Source organism: Dendrobates tinctorius, unplaced genomic scaffold (assembly GCF_039654945.1).
Source record: "Dendrobates tinctorius isolate UK_male_01 unplaced genomic scaffold, ASM3965494v1 ptg000071l, whole genome shotgun sequence".
NCBI classification, from domain to species: domain Eukaryota; kingdom Metazoa; phylum Chordata; class Amphibia; order Anura; family Dendrobatidae; genus Dendrobates; species Dendrobates tinctorius.
In genome coordinates, this window is record NW_027361739.1 from 18638225 (window position 1) to 18661384 (window position 23160).

The 23160-nt window shown below is 45.4% G+C and overlaps 1 protein-coding gene across 13 annotated transcripts in view; it reads right to left on the minus strand.

The window, feature by feature from the left end:
- LOC141096078 (uncharacterized) overlaps positions 1-23160 on the minus strand; it is a 603498-nt gene that overhangs the window by 304786 nt on the left and 275552 nt on the right. The window contains exon 5 of one of the 13 annotated variants that reach the window (XR_012233576.1): positions 16134-16353. The exons of 11 other annotated variants lie outside the window; for them this stretch is intronic. Coding sequence is in view for 1 of the 2 variants with exons in the window: in XM_073582478.1 (XP_073438579.1) it covers positions 16216-16353 (138 nt within the window). In the remaining variant the exon portion in view is untranslated. Of the gene's footprint in view, positions 1-16133; positions 16354-23160 lie in introns of those variants that run through there. One more of the 13 variants, XM_073582478.1, reaches the window with a different exon arrangement.

The window sequence follows — 23160 nt, forward strand, 5'->3', positions numbered from 1 at the left end:
AGTTTATTTTTTGAGGGAATGATGTCACCGGAAGGGGCGGGGCCTCCTATCTAGTAAAGACCTGATAGGAAGCAACGATGTGCTTAGGCTGCTGTAGAGGAGGGAAATGATGAGTTGCACCACTGAGCACTGTGAAGAGAGGACTGAGGGGCTGCACCATGGACCCGTGTACAGATGGGAATGAGGACACAGGACTCGGTGTGAGGCTCTGAGGATGTATTTTGGAAAGGTTGATGTAACTTGAGTGGGGATGCATAGGATGATGATGAGGAGCTGTGTGGAGAAGGAGGATGATGATGGACTGTGTGGAGAAGGGGGATGATGATGACCTGTGTGGAGAAGGGGGATGATGATGAGCTGTGGGGAAAAGGTCGCATGATGTTGAGGGGCTGTGTGGAGAAAAGGGTATGTTACTGAGCGGGCTGTGTGATGAAGGGATGATGAGGGGCTGCGTGGAGAAGGGCAGGAGTGAGAAAAAGTCTCACAGTACAGCGCTGAGCTCAGAGAGTTCACCAGGAGGAAATTCTCAAAGTGAACTGCTGTGAACTCTCTGAGCTCAGTGCTGCATCGTGAGACTTTCTCACTGAGCTAGCGGGGGATCTCACCGAGGTCACCACAGTTAAGCCCGGTTGGTAACGCAATCTCAGTGAACAGATGTAACCCTCTATGACGTCACAGTCGGTCACTGATGCTGCACTGGCAGCAGCTCATTCTTCCAGTGTTTCTCAGCCTGGACGGTCGCAGGTTGGCATCGTCCAGGTTGAAAACTGTTTATCTCCCAGACATGGAATACAGCGTGGGACAGAACGACGGACAGGTGAGGGATATGGTTGTCTTTTATTTTTGCTTTATTGTAGGAGACGAGGGATTCAGTGGAATGGGCAATGAGGCGGGTATGGTTAATCAATAAAGGAGTCGGTGTCATTCTGGCTGTGTTTTTATTTACCACATAACTATAGGATTAGTAATGGATAGGTGTCTTATAGACAACTCTCCATTATTAATCCGTGGGCTTGATGTCACCGGACAATACAAAGGTGACAAACCCCACAAATATGAACCCCACTTGCCACCGCTACAGGGCAACAGGGAAGAGCCGGGCAAAGCACCAGAATTGGCGCATCTAATATATGCCTTATGGGTAGGCAGGGATTCTTAGTTTCCACACTGGATTATTAATCCATGGCAATTTTGTTGGCATGTACTGTATATAAGCAGGAGTGTTTCAGTAATTTATTTTAAGATTGATTTTGGTATACATATTATATCTAAATTTATGTCAATCTACACTTTCTTCTGCTTAGAGTGTATTTATTGCCAGACCACAATTTTTTGTACTGTGGACCATTATGTCAGTTTGGCACAAAGGTCAATCATGTGAATCCCTGTTATCCATGTATATTTTGGTGTTTTTAAAAAATGCATGTGCACTGGTTTGATACCAATAAAGTCTTTCTTCTATATTGACATTAACCAGATGAGTGCACCATTATTTGCTCCTCCTTTTCTTCCTTTCTTTTTCACCAATTCTGACATATAGGTGTTACAGTGACACCCTGGACAATTATTACTTGGTTTATTTAGTGGTGCCAGCTGTTTATTTCTTTATGCTAAACCATCCCATCTTCACCCACGACATGGGCCTCGTCATCAGCTGGAATCCTCAGTCTCTTCACACCGGATCTATTCACCATCTCCTGCATCACTTTCCCAAATCTTCCGATGACCTTCCTCACCAAAATCCTGGGTACCAGAACAATGTCTTCCACAAAGCCCAGTCGATTTTGAGCTTCTCTCGCAAGCTCCAGACGTCTGGCAACTCCTTATTTCTCAACATGCTCATCTGTTTCATGCGGAGGCATTGAAGATGCATATCCCTCAGGACAGCCACCCGCTTCACTGTGACTTCCCCAGTCAACAGTATCACCAACTGGTTTGTCTCTCGTGCCCAGTGCACACTACAAGCTTCTACCGCCTTTTTAAAGGCCTCATGCACATCCTCACTGGTACATGCTTCTCGCACATCTTCGGGTACCTCTATCACGCACTTGAAGAGCGCCACGTACACATTTTCTTGGTCAGTTTGTCAATTTGACCCTCTAGTTGTTGGGGGATAGCAGTTGAATTGGACAGCTTCTCCTGCAGGCCCTCTATTTTATATTGGAGCTGTTCTCCAACTGCGTTTTTAGCTGTTGGAGTCCTACCACCACCCTGGGACAGTTTTATGTTTTTCACGTCCTTGACTACCTCTTTATCTATCTTCTCAGAGGGTGCAGATTGTTCAGTCTATTTCTGGCCTTTACTCCTCCGGCAACGGGAGGAGGACTTGCCATTTAGACCTAAGTCAGTCTTACTGCACTCCTTTCCACTGTCGTCAGCGTCTGAATGGGAGTCACCCCGACTCCCCGTGTCATCCTGAAACAGCAAGTCCCCACTTAAACAGGTGTCGTACCCCTTTTCTGGAGCTACCCCATTTCTCACGGTCCCACGTTTTGTCACCCCAGCTAAGTCCCCAAGCTGGACAGACCAAAACTTTCTTCCGGTCACCTGGAACTCTGGACCATCGCCCTTAGGTGGTGCTACCTCCTTTTTATACATCACACCACCTGGAACCACAACAGCCACCTGCTGTGGTGGGGCTCCCTTAGGGTCATTCTGGCTCCCCCTGAGCAATAAGACAATCCCCTTTCCTCCCACAAATCCCAAAACTGGTCAAAGTCCTGGCCTATTACTACAGGGTAGGGCAAGTCTGGGATTACAGGGACATCATGGTTGGAAATAATAGTGGGTGTCTCAATGATTACCCTGGACACCGGATAATCCCATAAATGCAGTGGACTTCCATCTTCCTTCCGGGAATCAGATAGAAAGGGAGTGTGGTGCTCACCAGGCTCCCTGAGTCTAGAAGTCCAGTCACGCACTCTCCATTGACTTCTACAGAACAGCACTGTGACACCTTGTCAGATGGAAAGTCAGAACTACATCCTGGACATGCACTGTTCGAACACTGAACCCGGCAACAGTCCATCGGCGCATTCGCTGCCGCCCCCTTTTTTTGCCACGACCCCAATTTGGATTACCGCCCCCTTTTGGGCAACTGCTCCGTTTTGGGTTACCACCTCCTTTTGGGACTCTGCCCCCTTTTGGGCACCCATTCCTGATTGGGTTACCGCACCCTTTTGGGAACAGGAGTCCCATCAGACAATGGCTGCTTACACAGACCTGCACACACACATACACCCAGACCCCCGCACACACACAGGGACACACCAACACACAGACCCGCACACACATATACACGCAGACTCCTGCACACACAGACATGCATACATTCACTGCCCACTCACTTCCCTCCTCCCGATCTGCAGGATTTCTAGCACCACATCCATTGCAAATCCGCAGATCTTTTTTACATCTGCGGTTTTGCTGCAGATGTGCCTGACTCAATGGAAGTCAATGTTGTGCAAAAACGCTGCAGATCTGCAAGGGGAGTTGACATGCTGCAGAAAAAAAAATGCTGCAAATCTGCGTGGATTTTTCCACAGCATGTGCACAACTAACCTCCATTTCCCAGAGATTAACATTGGCTGTGCACTACACTGCGGATCTAATGCGAAATCCGTGTGGCCCAAACCTCTGCGGATCCGCATCTAAATCACAGCGGATCCGCATCTAAATGCACAGCCTTGAGCATGGTGGGCCACAAAAATAATTTTCTCTGGTGGGCCCAAACTACTCCAGTCCAACACTGCTTCTGCTTTTTCTCATACATGTGGTATATGCCAACTCAAAGTGAAAATAAACATGGCCATTTGGTCAAAACAGGAATAATGGTATACAGTCTCTGCATTTGTGGGTATCCGCCCGCTCAGAATATAACAGCTGGGTTGAGTACAGTTTAACACAAAACCCACTTCTCTGGAGCTGCCAACTTCAGATTCACTGAACAAACACGGAAGGTCTCAGGAGGCCAATTATTTAAACCTTAGACCACACCCTGCGGTGGAGATAAGGTGAACAACTTCCCAACTGCTCTATGGTTGTCCACAAAAACCCAGCCCTTAAAATGGCCAATTAACCCCTCTCAACACAGTGTGCTGGAGCAAATTTCTGTGTTTCAAATAACTGAAACTAGTCTCGGTGAATTGTATCTCCCTTCCAACGCATTGCCAGTGATTGTCACACTATATATTTTTATCTAGCACTTCAGCAGTTTATTTGAGTGATGGTGGTGGACTTTTTAGAGAAGTCTCAATAAGGTCACATAAGGAAAGCCTACATTGAGCAGGGGGCGCCATATCGAATCTTTAGAGTGCCAAACACCAGGAAGGGTGAATACACTCCCTTATTCCCTCAGTCTTTTTCTATACTAACGTAGCTGTATTGGGCATACTTACCTGGTTGTTATACTTTAGTGATCTCTACTTCCTTGTGAATACTATTTTTCTCTAGGTATATTTAAACCATACTCAATAAAAGGTATTTTTTAATTGATACTTCGTTTTTTTTTTTCTTATACATATTATTTAGATTTTTTAACTTATGTTATCAGCAACATGTAGTTAACAGGGAGAGCTTCGGTTAACAGTTGGGACTAGCCCAGAGTGGGAGGGAATAAAGTGAAGGGACAAGAGACAGTTCTTGTAAGAATGTTAGAAACTGGACTATAGTATTGAGCTGGGTTGTGGTGAAGTGAAGAAGTACGGTGAAGATAGAGAATAAGTGAGTTAAGAGGAAGGAATTGAAACTGTGTGGACAATGCTCTGTATTGTAAAGGAAACTTTATATATTCCTTACAAAGTTACCGTTTAGTAAAAAGTTTGTTTTTGACTTGTGGTCTCCCTCATTGAATTGTCCAACATCTGGTCCTAGCAAATCAATGTCACCAGTTATATGAAGCTTGCAAGGGTGTATTGCCCCTACAGCACAAGCCACACACCCAACCAGGATCCCCACCTTCATGTAATATGTTGAGGTGTAAGAGATGAGTATCACGGCTTCTGGATTTGCCTCCGCCACAAATTTAACCCTAAACCCTGTTCTGGCGGCCGAAAAAAAAAAATCTCTCTCTCTCTCTCTCTCTCCCTCCCTCCCCAGGCAGCGGTTCCTTAAAATTCTTCCTTCGACGGATCCGTTAAATCAACGGTCCGGTGCCAAACGTTGTGGTCAGTACAGGAACGGATCCGTTGTCCGCCATTTTAGCGGATTTTAACTGACACAAAAAACTGATGTGTGAAACAGGCCTTACACTGACATAATGTATGTCCTGCTTGGAATTTACAAAATCTGTTTTCATTTTAAAACAACCCCTTTCGCTAAACTATTTTTCTAAATTATTTTAAGTGGTGAAGACTAGATCGAACAGATTCTTTGATCAGAATAACTGTGGTCAATCAACCTGGTCTCAGTCTCAGGCATGTAACTTACTTCTCGGAATATTATAAAAGCCGCTATCGAAGCAGAGGAACTTTCAAGGCTACAGAGTTGCATCAAGAGAAGATTGCCAAAAGGGACGGTACGGTCAGCCCAAGTGAACAGCAGTGACACCGAGTACCATATATCTGGTTGTGGAACTGGGCTTTTCAGCATGACACAGACAACCCTACTGTAGTTAATAGTTTATATGTAAAGTGTCTTTTCCCTTGTGATGGCGCTGTAGGGAAATTGAACACATGTGGCCAGGTTTCTTCACAGAAAACCAACAATCAATTGATTGCCGGGAGGGGAAACAAAAAAATTATCTTAAGTTCCAAGCGAACCTCTTCGTAGGAATTGTCCAAATCGATCAATAATATTTTAATCTCCCCTCATCACTTTATCAAGACTTCTGAGGATAGATCAGGATATCATGGTTATTTTTTAGGACATATGGAAAAAAATTGTAGCAATAATTTTGTAAACCCAAATGCCATATGAAGGAGTGGGATTTAGGGTCTTCATCTTGTATTTAGAGACAAGAAAGTCTCTAAACAAAGTTTGGAGGATCTGACCTGTCCTTGTATTGCATGATGGTTTCAACCTGAACTATGAAACCTCAGTTTCGCTGTGATGGCACTGCAGAAGTGAACACTTGCTGCCAGTTCCCCCACAGTTTATCACCTGAGGTGCCAGCGGCAGAACACTGATCAACTTACCATAAGGAGGCATATAACAAAAAAAAATGATAATACAAAGGAGTCAACACCTGGGGTATTATGCCAGAGTCTGGTAATTGAAAAGTTGGAATATGATCTGATAATCTACTAACAGAGCAAGTAAACAGATTGAAGCATTGCAAAAATCTTGCATGTATTTTATTGCCCTGAGATTACTGGAAGACTAGTTGGTAGTAATGATGTCACACACATCTGTAACTTAACAACGAATGTCTATTAATTGACAGCAAGCAAAGAACTTGAAAACCATGTCTAAATAACACAGAGAGTATATCAGAAAATGGATTTTCTGAAAATGTAACATTGTAAAATATGTGGTGAAACTGAAAATCATTGATTGCATCTACCCAATGTGTTAGGTAGATGCAATCATTGAAAACCTAAGGCATTTGGTATCATGATTATTTGCTAAAGAGGTTCAAAGGTCTTGGGGTACAAGTCTACTGTCACTATGTAACTGCAGGCTTGTAAATCCTCACATCACGTGCACAGCGTGCTGTGAAGATTTTCTGGTGCTGGAGTCAGGAGTGGCGGTAGCATGATCACAAGTATGTGACTGGCACACATGTGGTCACGTTCCGACTAGAAGGGTGTAGCCTCGCTAAATGCAAGAGTATTGAGCGAGGCCAGACTAGTCTTGTCAGAATGTGGCGGAAGTATGCAAATCGCATACTTGATATCTCACGATTGCCCTCTCCTGACCCCGGCACCGGAGAATCCTCACATTGCGCACGATGTGAGGATTCACAAGTCTACGCTCACATAGAGTGACCGTAGACTTGTACCCTAAGGCCGGACAACTAAAATGGTCCTTTTGCTACCATGATAAACTGATCTCAGGGTGTTCCTCTGTTGTAATCTCCAGTGATTTGCTGTAATCTGTGGAGGAACCTGGCAGCAATTGTTTCCTGTCCCTGGAGTGTCTTCACAGGGCAAAATCACACTATTGCCATTTAAATCAATTAATGGAGAAGTGTCCTGAACCGAAAAGACCCATTTTCTAAATTAGACAACTTTGTTAGGCTTTGGAAGAGATTATCCAACTTTGGAGATTTTTGTTTCCTTTGACTTTAATGTAAATAATTGGTGCTAAAATCATTTTTGCAATTAGGTTGCAGTACAAATTTTGCCCCATTTTGCTTTTACAGTCATTGCTTCCCCGCACGTTCAACTTTCATGTGGTCTGTGGTCATAAATCAGAAAGGAGCTCAGAAAAAAACAGATACAAGAGTTACCATCTCCCCGTAGGACTGTCATAGACAAAGACAGAGTACAACACAAGCTAAAGAAAGTAAATGGTGCAAAATTTTTAATGATGTCCAATTTAAAAAAAATAATTTTTGTATTAAAAAAAAAAAATTGTCCCTGAAGGTGAAGAACCTCTTTAAAAATTTCTGATGGGAACTGATTTAGTCATCTATTCTGCCTATAGCAATAGGACAGTTCTTCCATAACACTTTGCGCCGCTGTACCATAGGACATGTCTTCTAGACCCATCAAAGTACAGATCACATGTAACTGATGAAAAGAGGCCCAGGGTACTGTGTCGGCGGCGGCTCATGAGTGTGTTGGGAGGTGATGGGAAGCTATTATTACAAATAAACTACCCCAAAAATCCTTGAATCGCCATTAATCCCTCGGCTCCATGAGCTTTCATCTGATCCCTAATAGAATTACAGGTGGGATTTACAGCAGGAACATGAGACGGCTATTACAAATACAACACATGTTTCCCACAGCCCGGCCGGCGATCAGACTGCTCGCTGTTGTTACAGGACGTAATTATCGGTGTAATTGTGACCCACACACAGGGGCATGCATTTATCCAGCTAACGCCAGGCTAAACACAAAGTCTTACTGGGGAATTATGTCCTTACACCGAATTTCCTGCACAGGTTACATTGTACATAGTTCTGCTCAACGCCAAATCTTTCATCAACATTGAGAAATGTATCTCATGAGAACCCCGGAGGAAGGTTGGAATTAAGCAAAATTAACTCTTCAGCGGAACGTATCAAATCTAAAATAAATCATTTACAAAATTCTCAAATCAATATATATTAGAAGGATTAAACACTGAAATATTTATTATGAATGTTTTCGAAAGAACCCGGAACACACAAAAAATGGAAAGATAATTACGTGGTAAATTTGATTATTTTCTTTTGAATTCGACCATTTCCTAAGCTTGAACACTAAATTTTGTAAAGGTTTAAGACCAATTAAAAATTTCATAGGAAGTTAGAAATATAAGAATGGAAAATTACTTATCTAATATTTTATATTTATTCAATAGCCATCTAACAGTTTTTCCGGTACAGTAAAAATATATCTAATTATATGTAACATATATGATACAATTCTATGCATTTAATGTGGATTAATTTATTATAAACTAATGTATTACTCTATATCACAAATTATTTAAGCCAAAGGACTTTACACAGGTAATATACACTGCTCAAAAAAATAAAGGGAACACTTAAACAACAGAATATAACTCCAAGTAAATCAAACTTCTGTGAAATCAAACTGTCCACTTAGGAAGCAACACTGATTGACAATCAATTTCACATGCTGTTGTGTAAATGGAATAGACAACAGATGGAAATTATTGGCAATTATCAAGACACCCTCAATAAAGGAGTGTTTCTGCAGGTGGGGACCACAGACCACATCTCGGTACCAATGCTTTCTGGCTGATGTTTTGTTCACTTTTGAATGTTGGTTGTACTTTCAAACTCGTGGTAGCATAAGACGGACTCTACAACCCACACAAGTGGCTCAGCTCATCCAGGATGGCACATCAATGCGAGCTGTGGCAAGAAGGTTTGCTGTGTCTGTCAGAGTAGTGTCCAGAGGCTGGAGGCGCTACCAGGAGACAGGCCAGTACACCAGGAGACGTGGAGGGTGCCGTAGGAGGGCAACACCCCAGTAGCAGGACCGCTACCTCAGCCTTTGTGCAAGGAGCTACAGGAGGAGCACTGTCAGAGCCCTGCAAAATGACCTCCAGCAGGCCACAAATGTGCATGTATCTGCACAAACGGTTTGAAACCGACTCCATGAGGATGGTCTGAGGGCCCAACGTCCACAGATGAGGGTTGTTCTCACAGCCCAACACCATGCAGCCCTCCAAAGTAATGCCACCCCACACCATTACTGACCCACTGCCAAACCGGTCATGCTGAAGGACGTTGCAGGCAGCAGATCGCTCTCCACGGCGTCTCCAGACTCTGTCACGTCTGCTCAGTGTGAACTTTTTATCTGGGAAGAGCACAGGGCGCCAGTGGTGAATTTGCCAATCCTGGTGTTCTGTGGCAAATGCCAAGCATCCTGCATGGTGTTGGGCTGTGAAATTGATTGTCAATTAGTGTTGCTTCCTAAGTGTACAGTTTGATTTCACAGAAGTTTGTTTTACTTGGAGTTATATTCTGTTGTTTAAGTGATCCCTTTATTTTTTTGAGCAGTGTATATATATATATATATATATATATAATATATATATATATATTTTTTTTTTTTAATGTATGGCTATATATTTCTTTATTAGATTAATTCTTAATATATTTAGAATTGGGTTACCATAGTTAAAAAAAATGTTTAAGTGAAAAAATACAGGTTAAAGGTTCACCTGTGAAGCAATGAATCCAAAAATACTCTTAAAGTTATTCTAATGATGATGGGATATTAATAATAATCTTATTTTAACAATCTGACTTCTGCATTGCAGGTTTTATGCTTCGAGAACTAGAAGCTAAGCAGATGCGGAACAGATATTACATCAAAGTCAAACCTGAAACCAGTTTCATCAAATTGAATTTTCAATTACGTTGGGAAATAGGAGTAATCAACTTAAAATACAAATCTACTAATGATATAGAACATTAGACTATAATGTATGGGAAAAAGCACAAGTACTGACAATAGCTTAGTTACTCACCGATAACGGTGTTTCTCGGAACCCATGACAGCACCACGGAGAGAGGGGGTCCGCCCATCAAGGACAGGAACCTACAGACAAAAGAGCGGCACCTCTCCTCCGCCCCCAGTTGGTTACAGAGCATCAGAGGGTCTCCCGGTTAGTTAATAACAAAAGTATATACATAACATTATAATTTGCATACTTATAGAGAAACCTCGTGACTAAGAACACACTCTACACACATTAAATCGTGCTCACCGCACACGTGAAAAAAGGGGGGGAATTAAGCGGGTGCTGTCATGGGTTCCGAGAAACACCGTTATCGGTGAGTAACTAAGCTATTCTCCCTCACCCATGACAGCACCACGGAGAGAATTTCAGAGATTGGTAGCTTAGGGAGGGACCACCGCCTGAAGGACCCTTCTCCCGAAGGTCAGGTCAGACGCAGAGGCTAGATCTAGGCGATAGTGTTTGAAAAAGGTAGAAGGTGTTGACCAGGTGGCCGCCTTACAGATCTGTTCTATCGATACCTCTGATCTTTCTGCCCATGAGGTCGCCATTGCTCTTGTAGAGTGGGCTTTTAGACCCTCCGGGATGGTATTCCCGCTGCATGAGTATGCCAGGGCAATCGCGTCTCTTATCCATCTTGCCAGGGTACTTTTGGACGCCCCGAGCCCCTTACGAGGTCCCTGGAAACACACAAAGAGAGATCCTTCCTTCCTACATCCCTTGGTGGCCTCTAGGTAATGCACTAAGCACCTCTTCACATCTAATGTGTGAAATTTCTCCTCTCCTCTATTCGTAGGGTTTGGGCAGAAGGAAGGAAGGACTACCTCCTGTGATCTATGGAAGTGTGTTGCTACCTTGGGCAAATATGCAGGGTCAGGTTTCAATATAATTCTATCCTCCATAATTTTAATGAATGGGGGTATTGCCGATAAGGCTTGAATGTCACTTACTCTGCGGGCCGATGTTAGGGCCACTAGCAGTATCGTTTTTAATGATAGGGTCTTTAGTGGAGCTGACTGAATAGGCTCGAATGGGGGTCCTGTTAGGGCTGACAACACTAAGTTCAGATCCCATGATGGTACTTTCTGGGTAGCTATTGGTCTAGACCTGGCTGCGGCCCTCATAAACCGTGTCACCCAAGGGTCGCTCGCTACCTCCTGATTATAGAGGGCGCCCAGGGCCGCTACCTGTACCCTCAGTGTGTTAGTCGCTAGTCCCTGTTCTAACCCCCTTTGGAGGAATTCCAGGATTTTATCCATTTGTATTCCATCCTGAACCTTTGCCCCCGAACTGGATAGGAATTTTCTCCAGGTTCTACCATAGGCTTTGATTGTAACTGGTTTTCTACTTTTTTGTAACGTGGAAATTAGATTTTCTGAAAATCCTTTCCCCCTCAGCAGTGACCTTTCAAATTCCATGCTGTTAAATGGAGGTTCACTGCTTGGGGGTGTAGCACAGGGCCCTGCGATAGAAGGTCGGGGAGATCTGGTAGAACCCAGGGGTCGGTTACTGACATTATTCTGAGCCATGAAAACCATGTTCTTTTTGGCCAGAAAGGGGCTATAAGTATTACCCGAGCCCCCTCTTCCCTGACTTTCCTTATCACCGCCGGAAGGAGAATGGTCGGTGGGAAGGCATACAGTAAACCCCGTGTCCATGGGAGCATAAATGCGTCCAGGGTGTGAGGATTCCCTTTGGGATTCAGAGAACAGAATGTTTCCACTTTTTTGTTTTTGTGGTCTGCAAATAAGTCTATGTCTGGGGTTCCCCACATTTCCACAATCTTCTGAAAAACGGACTGATTTAGAGCCCACTCCCCCTGATGTAGTTGGGTACGGCTCAGAAAGTCTGCCGTTTGGTTCTCTACTCCCCGTATATGTAGCGCCGATAGGGACAGTAAGTTTTTCTCTGCCAACCCGAATATCTCGAAGGATGCCTCCATTAGCGTTCTGGACCTGGTTCCCCCCTGGTGGTTTATATAGGCCACTGTTACTCGGTTGTCCGAGAATATCCGGACATGATGGCCTTTTAATGCTGGCAAAAAGTGACTCAAGGCATAATTTACTGCTAGCAGTTCTTTTTGATTCGAGGAGGCTTTTAGTTCTTGACTTCTCCATCCCCCTTGAGCCACGCTGATGCCCATGTGTGCTCCCCAACCCACAGGACTGGCGTCGGTGGTAATTACATGTGTGATTTTGGCCTCCCAGGGGATCCCTTTGGACAAGTTGTTTTTGTCCTCCCACCAGGCTAGGGAAAGAATAGTTTTTGAACCTAGCGTAATATGATGTTCCAAGTGGTCTCCTAAGGTCCGCTGGTTGGTCAGGATATCCCATTGCAGATCCCTCATATGTATTTGTGCCCACTGGACCGCCGGCAAGCATGCAGAGAGGGACCCTAACAGGGACATTGCTCGTCTTAGTGTCATAGAGGGGTTTTGCCTCGCTTTTTGTACTATATGAATAATTCTGTCCCTTTTGTGATCTGGCAAGTAACACACTTGGATGTTTGAATCCAGTGTCAGGCCTAGGAACTCCTGGACTCTCTTTGGTTCCAGCCTTGACTTTTTCAGGTTCAGAAGCCACCCGAGGTTTTTTAGAGTGCTCATCACTCGGTCCCTCTGTTCTGTGCATTTCTGGCCTGAGTTGCTCGCTATTAAAAAGTCGTCCAAATAAGGCACTATCAGAACATCCTGTTCTCTTATGTGAGCCATCATCTCTGCCACCAATTTCGTAAAGACCCGTGGAGCCACTGAGATCCCAAATGGCAGGGCCTTGTATTGGAATTCTCTTATTTCTCCTGCTATCGAGACTGCTAGCCTGAGGTATTGCCTGGATTCTTTGTGAATGGGGACATGGTAGTAGGCATCGCTGAGGTCTAGGACCACCATAAAGCATTGCGGAAAGAGAATTTTGATGGTCGATTTGATCGATTCCATCTTGAATTTTTCGTTCTTGATATAGCAATTCAGTCTTTTTAAATTTATGATGGTGCGGAAGGTGCCGTCTGGTTTGGTTACCAGGAAGAGAGGCGAGTAGAACCCCCTGCCTCTCTCCTGTGGGGGAACCTCCTGTAGGACTTTTTTGTCCGACATACTCAGAACCTCCTTTTCGAGGGCGTCCTGTTCGTTTTTTGACGACCTTATCGGGGTAATTATGTATTTTTGCGGCGGGAGAGAATAAAAGTTTATCCTTAATCCCGATCTTACAAGATTTATCAGCCAGGGATTGTTGGATATTTTCTCCCAGGCTGGGAGGAAAAACCTTAGTCTCCCTCCCACCCTGGGCCCACAGTCACTTGGCGGGTTTTTTATCCCGGGACGAGTTACCGAAGATGAACCCCCTGTCCCTTCTTCTGTCTTCCCATTTTTGGTCTCTCGGGGGTCTCCTCTGGAAGAACTTTTTGTTCCGAAAGGACCGTTTAAAGCCTGTGGCGGTCACAGGTCCTAGGTTTGGGAAGCCTTTCTTTTTGTCGCCTGCCTTTTCAAGGATGTCATCCAAGGTTTCCCCGAAGAGGAATTTTCCTTCACAGGGAATGGCGCATAATTTTATTTTTGTCTGGAGATCCCCAGGCCAACATTTTAACCATAAAGCTCGTCTAGCTGCATTCGACAAGGCTGCTGTTTTAGATGACAATCTTATCGAATCAGCCGAAGAGTCGGCCAGGTAGGCTGCCGCCCCTCTTATCATTGGCATGGATTCCAGGATTTTATCTCTGGGAACCCCTTCCCTTATCTGTCTCTCCAATTGGTCTATCCATACCATAAGAGCTCTGGAGGTACAGGTTGCCGCTACCGCCGGCCTGATGTTTCCCCCTGCTGATTCCCAGGTGCCCTTAAGTAGGGTATCCGCTTTTTTATCTAACGGGTCTTTCAGGGTACCCATATCTTCAAAGGGGAGTGCAAACTTTCTTGAAGCTTTGGCTATCGCCACATCTAGTTTGGGGGCCTTATCCCATGATGTGGATGCTTCCTCCTCAAATGGGTACTTCCTTTTGATGGAAGGAACTGTGGAGCTTTTCCTATCCGGTTTTTCCCATTCTTTATCTATGAGGCCTTGGACGTTCTTATTTAACGGAAATACCTTCCGTTTTTTTTGACTCAGTCCCCCGAACATAATGTCCTGGACTGATCTATCAGTCCGGGGGTCTTCCACCCCCATAGTGGATCTTACCGCCTTTACTAAGGCATCCACTTCGTCCAGGGGGAAACAATGACGACCTTCCGTCTCCTCATCGGAGGATGACGAGTCGGTATTTACAGTATGGGAGGTGACTTCCCCTGACGATAAGCTGTCTGATTGGGACTCTATCACCACGTCCCCCTTCCTTCCCTTCCTTTCCCGTTTTCTGGATGAAAGGGCACTCTGAATTTCTGCGCGGATTACCGCCCTTAGGTCTGCGGCATGATCCGGGGTTTCACCGCCGAGGACCTCCTGTATACAGGAGTCACACAATTTTTTCTCCCAGGGCGTTGGTAATGGTTTCCCACAGGTGGGGCATTCCCTGTTCTTGGTCTTTTCTTTCTTCTTTCCCTGATAAGGGAAAGAAGTCTATTACAATGGGGAACATTCACGAAGATCCACTTACCCCTCATGCGCGGTTGCAGGTACCAGTTCTGGAAGTGGATCCAAATCCCTCACTGGGCGATCCACGGCAGGTGACTTGCTCCTTGCAGTAGACTGCTGTGTGGAGTGGCTGCTGGACCTGCTCCCCCGTCCGTCTTTATCCTTTTGGCGGCGCTGGTGATGCTGCCTTTGTTGCTGCTGCTGCTTAGGCTGCTGTAGCTCCTCATGCTGGTCGCTATCCATCGCGCCTGAACGCTTCCAGCTCTGAGGCTGCTTTAGCGTTCCCAATTTGAATAAGCCGCCCTGGCGTCACCTGTCTTCCCGGCCTGCACCGCTCTTCCCCCGGGGAGTGCGTACTGCGCATGTGCCGACCGCGGGGACCCGGAAGTTCCTCATTCTACTTCCGGGGCAGCGCCATCTTGGTACACCTGTGTACCCAGCGCTGCCCCTATCCGGCGTCCCTCGGCCCCTACTCCTCCCGGAGCGGCGGCCCGGTCCTCCCCGCCCGCTCACCCTGGACAGCCCCTCAGCTGCAGCGGTGGCGGCTTCGGCAACCGACCCCGCCGCGACAGGGGCCTTCCCGCTGTCTGACCGCGGACGGGGCGGTCCCGGATCTTCACCTCCCGGTAAGCGCTGCGCTCTTGCTGCCGTGGTTCACCCGTCAAGGACAGGAACCCAACTGGGGGCGGAGGAGAGGTGCCGCTCTTTTGTCTGTAGGTTCCTGTCCTTGATGGGCGGACCCCCTCTCTCCGTGGTGCTGTCATGGGTGAGGGAGAAAACAGAAATGTTTAAGGCTAAAGGTACTGTCACACTAAGCGATATCGCTAGCAATATCGCTATAACTTGTGACGTTATAGTGATATTGCTAGCGATATCGCTGTGTCTGATACTTACCTACGACCGGCTCCCCCGCTGGTTATCGCTGATCGCGCGAGAACGTCCAGGACTGTTTCTCGTCGTCAGCTTCCTGCGGCGCTTCCTGTGGAGAGACGAGCGACGCGTGGAGCCGGGCGGGAGGACGCAGGATCGCCGCGTCTGACAGGTAAGTAGCGACCCCCGTCCCCAGCGATGTCGCTGGTGAGATCTGCCTGTGTGGCAGCTCACTAGCAACCACTTAGCGATGCACCAGCGATCCTGACCACGTCATATCGCTGGTACCTCGCTAAATGTGACAGTACCTTAAGTGCAGACAAGCGTATTTGCTGCCCGAGTGCGATCTGACAAAACATTGGAACACACTCGACCAATGTTATTCTATGGGGCTGTGGACGTCTGATATGACAATATAAACTGTATACATACATCATTAAATATATACCTTGATGAAGCTGCTGTACTTACTTTGAAATTACATATTAAGATGGCTGTACAGTGCTGATATAAAAGCACCACTCCAGCATTTTTTATTTCAGCACTGGAGTGGTGCCACTAAGGTAAGCTCCCTGACCATAGTCTTCTACTTACCAGCTGTTCCCGGCGCAGCTCTGGTACCACTCCGCCATCTTGTGAGCACAACTTCTGACAGACCGTAAATCGGAGGTAATGGTCACGAGCTCTCGGAGTAAGTCTACGAGAGCCTCGATCTGACTCTCATAGACTTACATGGGACTTCAAACAATGGAGCGATCCCGCAGGTCACCCAGCAGAGGACGACAGTGGCAGCAGTGCTGATAAAAGTTGAAGATGACGGCTGGTAAGTATAATTCTAGGGGCAAAGAAATTAGATTTAGTGGTACCACTCCAGTTAAAAAAAAACACACAAAAAAAACAAAACGGCTGGAATGGTCCTTAAGGACGATCATTATAGAGCTGGTCTCATCAAATGCTAATTTTAAGATTTCAGGGAAACATTCACAATGGATTATACATGATTTTCATAGTAAGTACACCATTTTCATTAGGCCTAAGATCTATATGGTAATCTATGCAGTTTGCATAGTAAAATCAGGTGACAGATTGCCTTTAAATGGCGCTGAACTGCTATAGTGAGCTGAGCTGCAGCATTATTTATGGAGGATAGCCGCCATGTTTTTGTAATTCTGAATAACCCTTTAGGGTGGGACAATTAAATTGTAAGTTCAAGTGGAGCAAGGGTTGATTTTCTTAAATAATCCAGCCCTGCAGGATATTTCATTTATATAAAGAAGAATATTAACAAAATAATTCATTTCTAAAGTTGTATTAAAAAGGGGAGACCTTGCTTATAGTAATGACGTGACCTTGCCACACACACGCTAAGACAAAAAAAGACAAAAATTCGAGAAAAGGGGCAGATCTAATATCCGTAGCATATGCAGAGACTTGAGAAACACTTGTTCCCGAACTTCCCAGATGATCAGACCTCCCACACAGCACGGGGAAGAAAAAGACAACACTGTACAGAAGTTATCAGCTTCTGCTGGAGAAGGCGTAGGGGTCACAAATACAAACACTCAGCCCCAATCTGGGGTATTATCTAAATGTAATATCTACTAAATAGCTTAAAAAATAAATACATCAACGGAAACTAAATCACATTATACATGGAGGGGGAAACATAAAAATTCCAAAATAAAGGGGCTCCTGGTCTCGGTGTTATTTTTCTCAGACGGAGCTTCAAATCAAATATTTGCACACCCTTTAAACTAAAAAAATATATTATCTTATTTAATGAGGCCAAGAGGACACATTCCTGTTTTTCTATTAGTAAAACCCTGAACTCATGAGAACAAAGATGTTATGAATCCAATGGGGAAGATTTCAGCACGCGAGCCATCATCAGCAGTTTTTGGGATTTTTTTTCTTCTTCACACTGCTCTTTCCAGTGGTATCAGCGCATTTTAACTGTATTACATCCATTGATTTGTCCTGCTCTCTACCTGTACTACATGTGCGGCACTGCTCTCAACGTTTACTCCATGTACTGTTTAGTATTACTTTCTGCCTGTATAACGTGCAATGTCCTGCACTCACCCAGCTTTGCACATAGACTTGCCTCTGCACCTAGCATTCACATGGAATGCCTTTCAGCTAACCCCAGCTTACCCCAGTTGTATTTATGACCTTGTTTACTCTGGCTTGATTGTATGCATCTGGTCCACCCTTAATTCTCTGACCAAGATGAGCAGAGACCACTCCTCTCTGCTTCACACCTGACTGCACTTAGTTGTACATATATTGCAGAGCACAAGTCTGCATAGACTTCAGTCTGCAGTGTGATTCCTATAAGTGTGTTCTAGAAGTGTGAAGATTAATTTAAGAATTAAAACCAGAATTGAACCAGAAGGGAACTGAATGTACCTGTACACAGTCACTGTAAACAATGTTTCTGTTTGTTTTCACTTTCACCCCCTATAATCCTTCACTTTCTGCTAATTCCCCTAATCCCTACTCCTAGTAAGGAACTGTTCATCTCTTCTTCAATCCTCCCCATCCACCTCACCTCCCCCTCAAAACTGTTCCTTAACATACAATCCTCTGTCTCCAAACACAGACAGCCCCCTCATGCCCTCTCCTGCTCTCACCTGCTAACACTTTCTCTGCTCCTTCTCACTGCTGGTGATATCTCTCCAAATCCTGGTCCTCCTCACCACATTCCCACAGTCATTTCTACCTCCCATCCACGCTCTATCACAACCTTCCGTAACCTCTCTAACCTTATACCCATTCACCCAGCCCCCGCTTCCCCAGTCCCACTAACAGGAGCTCTGTGGAACGCTCGCTCTGTCTGCAACAAGCTTTCCTACATCCATGATCTTTTTGTTACTACCAAACTTTCCTTCCTCGCCATCATCGAAACCTGGCTCACCCCTTCTGACACAGCCTCTCCTGCTGCACTTTCATATGGTGGCTTCCACCTTTCTCACACCCCCCGCCCCAGCAGCAAACATGGTGGAGGAGTTGGTTTTCTCCTGTCAGATACCTGCTCCTTCACCCCAATCCCACTGCCACCCTCTGTTACCCTCCCTTCCTTTGAGGTGCACTCTGTGCGCATCTACTCCCCCTCCAACCTCCAACTGGCTGTCATCTACCACCCCCCAGGGCCAGCCACCACCTTCTTTGACCACTTCACCACCTGATTACTTCATTTCCTTTCCACGGACATCCCTACTATCATCATGGGTGACTTCAACATCCCCATTGACACTTCCCTCTCAGCTGCCACTAAACTTCTATCTCTCACTTCCTCCTTCGGCCTCACTCACTGGTCTTCTACAGCCACCCACAAAGATGGCCACACACTGGACCTCATCTTCACCCGCCTCTGCTCCCTATCTAACCTCTCTAACTCACCTTTTCCCCTCTCTGACCACTACCTTCTCACATTCTCTTCCCTCTTCACTCCATCTCTACAATCCCCACCCCACAAACTTTTACACCCTCGCAGAAATCTTAAACACCTTGACCTACACTCATTCTCTGAATCCCTCCTCCCTCTCACAGATATAAGTTCCTTACACAATACGGATGACGCTGCCGCTCTATATAACACCACAATAGCTGTAGCTTTGGAATCCGCTGCCCCACTTATACATATCAAAACTCGCAAAATCAACAGACAGCCCTGGCACACCAGCCTGACCAAAGAGCTGAGGCGAGCTTCCAGGGTTGCTGAGCGCAGATGGAAAAGATCCCACTCCAACGAGCACTTCATCGCATTCAAACAGTCCCTCACTACTTTCAAGACCACACTCGCCACAGCTAAACAAACCTACTTCTCATCTCTCATATCCTCCCTGTCTCACAACCCTAAACAGTTATTCAACACCTTCAATTCTCTCCTCTGCCCTCCAGCACCTCCTCCCTCCCCACTCATCTCAGCTGAAGACTTTGCCTCATTTTTCAAGCAGAAGATTGATAACATCAGAGACAGTTTTGGTCAACAACCCCCAGAGCCCTTCCTCCCGACTTCCCAGCCCTCCACCTTCGAAACCAACTTCTCCACCATTACAGAAGATCGACTCTCCACTCTACTCTCAAGATCACATCTCACCACCTGTGCACTTGACCCGATCCCATCTCACTTCATACCAAACCTCACCACAGTCTTCATCCCAACCCTAACCCATCTCTTCAACCTATCACTAACAACTGGTGTTTTCCCCTCAAGCTTTAAACATGCCTCCATCACACCTATCCTCAAAAAGCCCTCTCTTGACCCATCCTCTGTATCTAGCTATCGCCCTATATCACTTCTCCCCTACACCTCAAAGCTCCTGGAACAAAACGTCTACCTTGAACTGTCCTCCCATCTCTCTTCTTGCTCCCTCTTTGACCGCTTACATTCTGGCTTCCGGTCACACCACTCCACTGAAACTGCCCTTACTAAGGTCACCAATGACCTCTTAACCGCCAAGAGCAAGCGACACTACTCTGTCCTCCTCCTCCTGGACCTGTCGGCTGCCTTTGACACAGTGGACCATTCCTATTATTACAGACTCTCTCATCCGTCGGCATCACAGACTTGGCCCTATCCTGGATCTCATCATACCTAACAGACCGGACATTCAGCGTCACCCACTCACACATCACCTCCTCACCTCGCCCCCTATCTGTCGGAGTCCCACAAGGTTCAGTCCTTGGGCCCCTGCTGTTCTCCATTTACACCTTTGGCCTGGGACAGCTCATAGAATCTCCTGGCTTTCAGGATCATCTCTACACAGATCTACATCTCTGCACCAGATATCACCTCCCTACTAACCAGAATCCCTCAATGTCTGTCCACTATTTCATCCTTCTTCTCCACTAGATTTCTGAAACTCAACATGGACAAAACAGAATTCATCATCTTTCCCCCATCTCATGTGACCCCCCCAACGAACCTATCAATTACAGTAAATGGCTGCCCACTCTCCCCAGTCCCACATGCTCGCTACCTTGGAGTAATCCTTGACGCTGATCTCTCCTTCAAACCACATAGCCAAGCCCTTTCCACTTCCTGCCGAGTTCAACTCAAAAATATTTCACGAATCCGTTCATTCCTCACCCAAGAATCTGCAAAAACCCTGGTCCATGCCCTCATCATCTCTCGCCTTGACTACTGCAACCTCCTGCTCTGTGGCCTCCCCTCAAACACTCTCACACCCCTCCAATCTATTCTAAACTCTGCTGCCCGACTAATCCACCTGTCCGCCTGCTATTCCCCAGCTTCTCCCCTCTGTCAATCCCTTCACTGGCTCCCCATTGCCCAGAGACTCCATTACAAAACCCTAACCATGACATACAAAGCCATCCACAACCTGTCTCCTCCATACATCTGTGACCTCGTCTCCCGGTACTTTCCCACACGCAACCTCAGATCCTCACAAGATCTCCTTCTCTACTCCCCTCTTATCTCCTCTTCCCACAATCGCATACAAGATTTCTCTTGCGCATCACCCCTACTCTGGAACTCTCTACCACAACATATCAGACTCTCACCTACCATCGAAACCTTCAAAAAGAGCCTGAAGACCCACCTCTTCCGACAAGCTTATTACCTGCAGTAACCACCGATCGACCAAACCGCTGCACGACCAGCTCTACCCTCGCCTACTGTATTATCACCCATCCCTTGTAGATTGTGAGCCCTCGCGGGCAGGGTCCTCTCTCCTCCTGTACCAGTTATGACTTGTATTGTTTAAGATTATTGTACTTGTTTTTATTATGTATACCCCTCCTTACATGTAAAGCGCCATGGAATAAATGGCGCTATAACAATAAACAATAATAATAATAATACCTGTACATGCGCTGTACTGCTCTCAACGTTTACTCCATGTACTGTTTAGTATTACTTTCTGCCTGTATAACATGCAATGTCCTGCACTCTACCTGTACTACATGTGCTGCACTGCTCTCAACGTTTACTCCATGTACTGTTTAGTATTACTTTCTACCTGTATAACATGCAATGTCCTGCACTCTACCTGTACTACATGTGCTGTACTGCTCTCAACGTTTACTCCATGTACTGTTTAGTATTACTTTCTGCCTGTATAACATGCAATGTCCTGCACTCTACCTGTACATGTGCTGTACTGCTCTCAACGTTTACTCCATGTACTGTTTAGTATTACTTTCTGCCTGTATAACATGCAATGTCCTGCACTCTACCTGTACTACATGTGCTGCACTGCTCTCAACGTTTACTCCATGTACTGTTTAGTATTACTTTCTACCTGTATAACATGCAATGTCCTGCACTCTACCTGTACTACATGTGCTGTACTGCTCTCAACGTTTACTCCATGTACTGTTTAGTATTACTTTCTGCCTGTATAACATGCAATGTCCTGCACTCTACCTGTACTACATGTGCTGTACTGCTCTCAACGTTTACTCCATGTACTGTTTAGTATTACTTTCTACCTGTATAACATGCAATCATAGAATCATAGAATCGTAGAGTTGGAAGGGACCTCCTGGGCCATCTGGTCCAACCCCCTGCTCAAAGCAGGATTCGCTAAATCATCCCAGTCAGATGTCTGTCCAGCCTCTGTTTGAAGACTTCCATTGAAGGAGAACTCACCACTTCTCATGGCAGCCTGTTCCACTCATTGATCACTCTAACTGTCAAAAAGTTTTTTCTAATATCTAATCTGTGTCTCCTCCCATTCAGTTTCATCCCATTGCTTCTAGTCTTTCCTTGTGCAAATGAGAATAAAGTTGATCCTTCTACAATGTGACAGCCCTTTAGATATTTGTAGACAGCTATTAAGTCTCCTCTCAGTCTTCTCTTTTGCAAACTAAACATTCCCAAATCCTGCAACCTTTCCTCATAAGACAGGGTTTGCAGACCGGTCACCATTCTGGTCGCTCTTTTCTGAACTTGCTCCAGTTTGTTGATGTCTTTTTTAAAATGTGGAGCCCAAAACTGGACTCAATATTCCAGATGAGGTCTGACCAAAGAAGAGTAGAGGGAAATAATGACTTCACGTGATCTAGACTGTATGCTTCTGTTAATACATCCTGGAATTGCATTTGCCTTTTTTGCTGCTGCATCACACTGTTGACTCATATTCAGTCTGTGATCTATTAGTATACCCAAGTCTTTTTCACATGTGCTGTTGCTTAGCCCTAATCCTCCCATTCTGTATATGCTTTTTTCATTTTTATTGCCCAGATGTAGTACTTTGCATTTTTCCCTGTTAAAAACCATTCTGTTCGTTGCTGCCCACTTCTCCATTTTATTTATATCTTTTTGAATCCTCTCTCTCTCTTCTCTAGTATTAGCTATCCCTCCTAGCTTTGTGTCATCAGCAAATTTAATCAGTTTACCCTCAATTCCTTCATCTAAATCATTGATAAAGATGTTGAACAATACAGGGCCCAGGACAGAGCCCTGTAGTACCCCACTTGAGACATTCTTCCAACTGGATGTGCAGCCATTTACGACCACTCTTTGGGTCCGATCACTAAGCCAGTTATGAATCCACCTAACAGTTACCTTGTCCATTCCATACTTAGTCATTTTTTCAATAAGGATTGTATGAGATACTTTGTCAAATGCTTTGCTGAAGTCAAGATATACTATATCTACGGCATTTCCTTG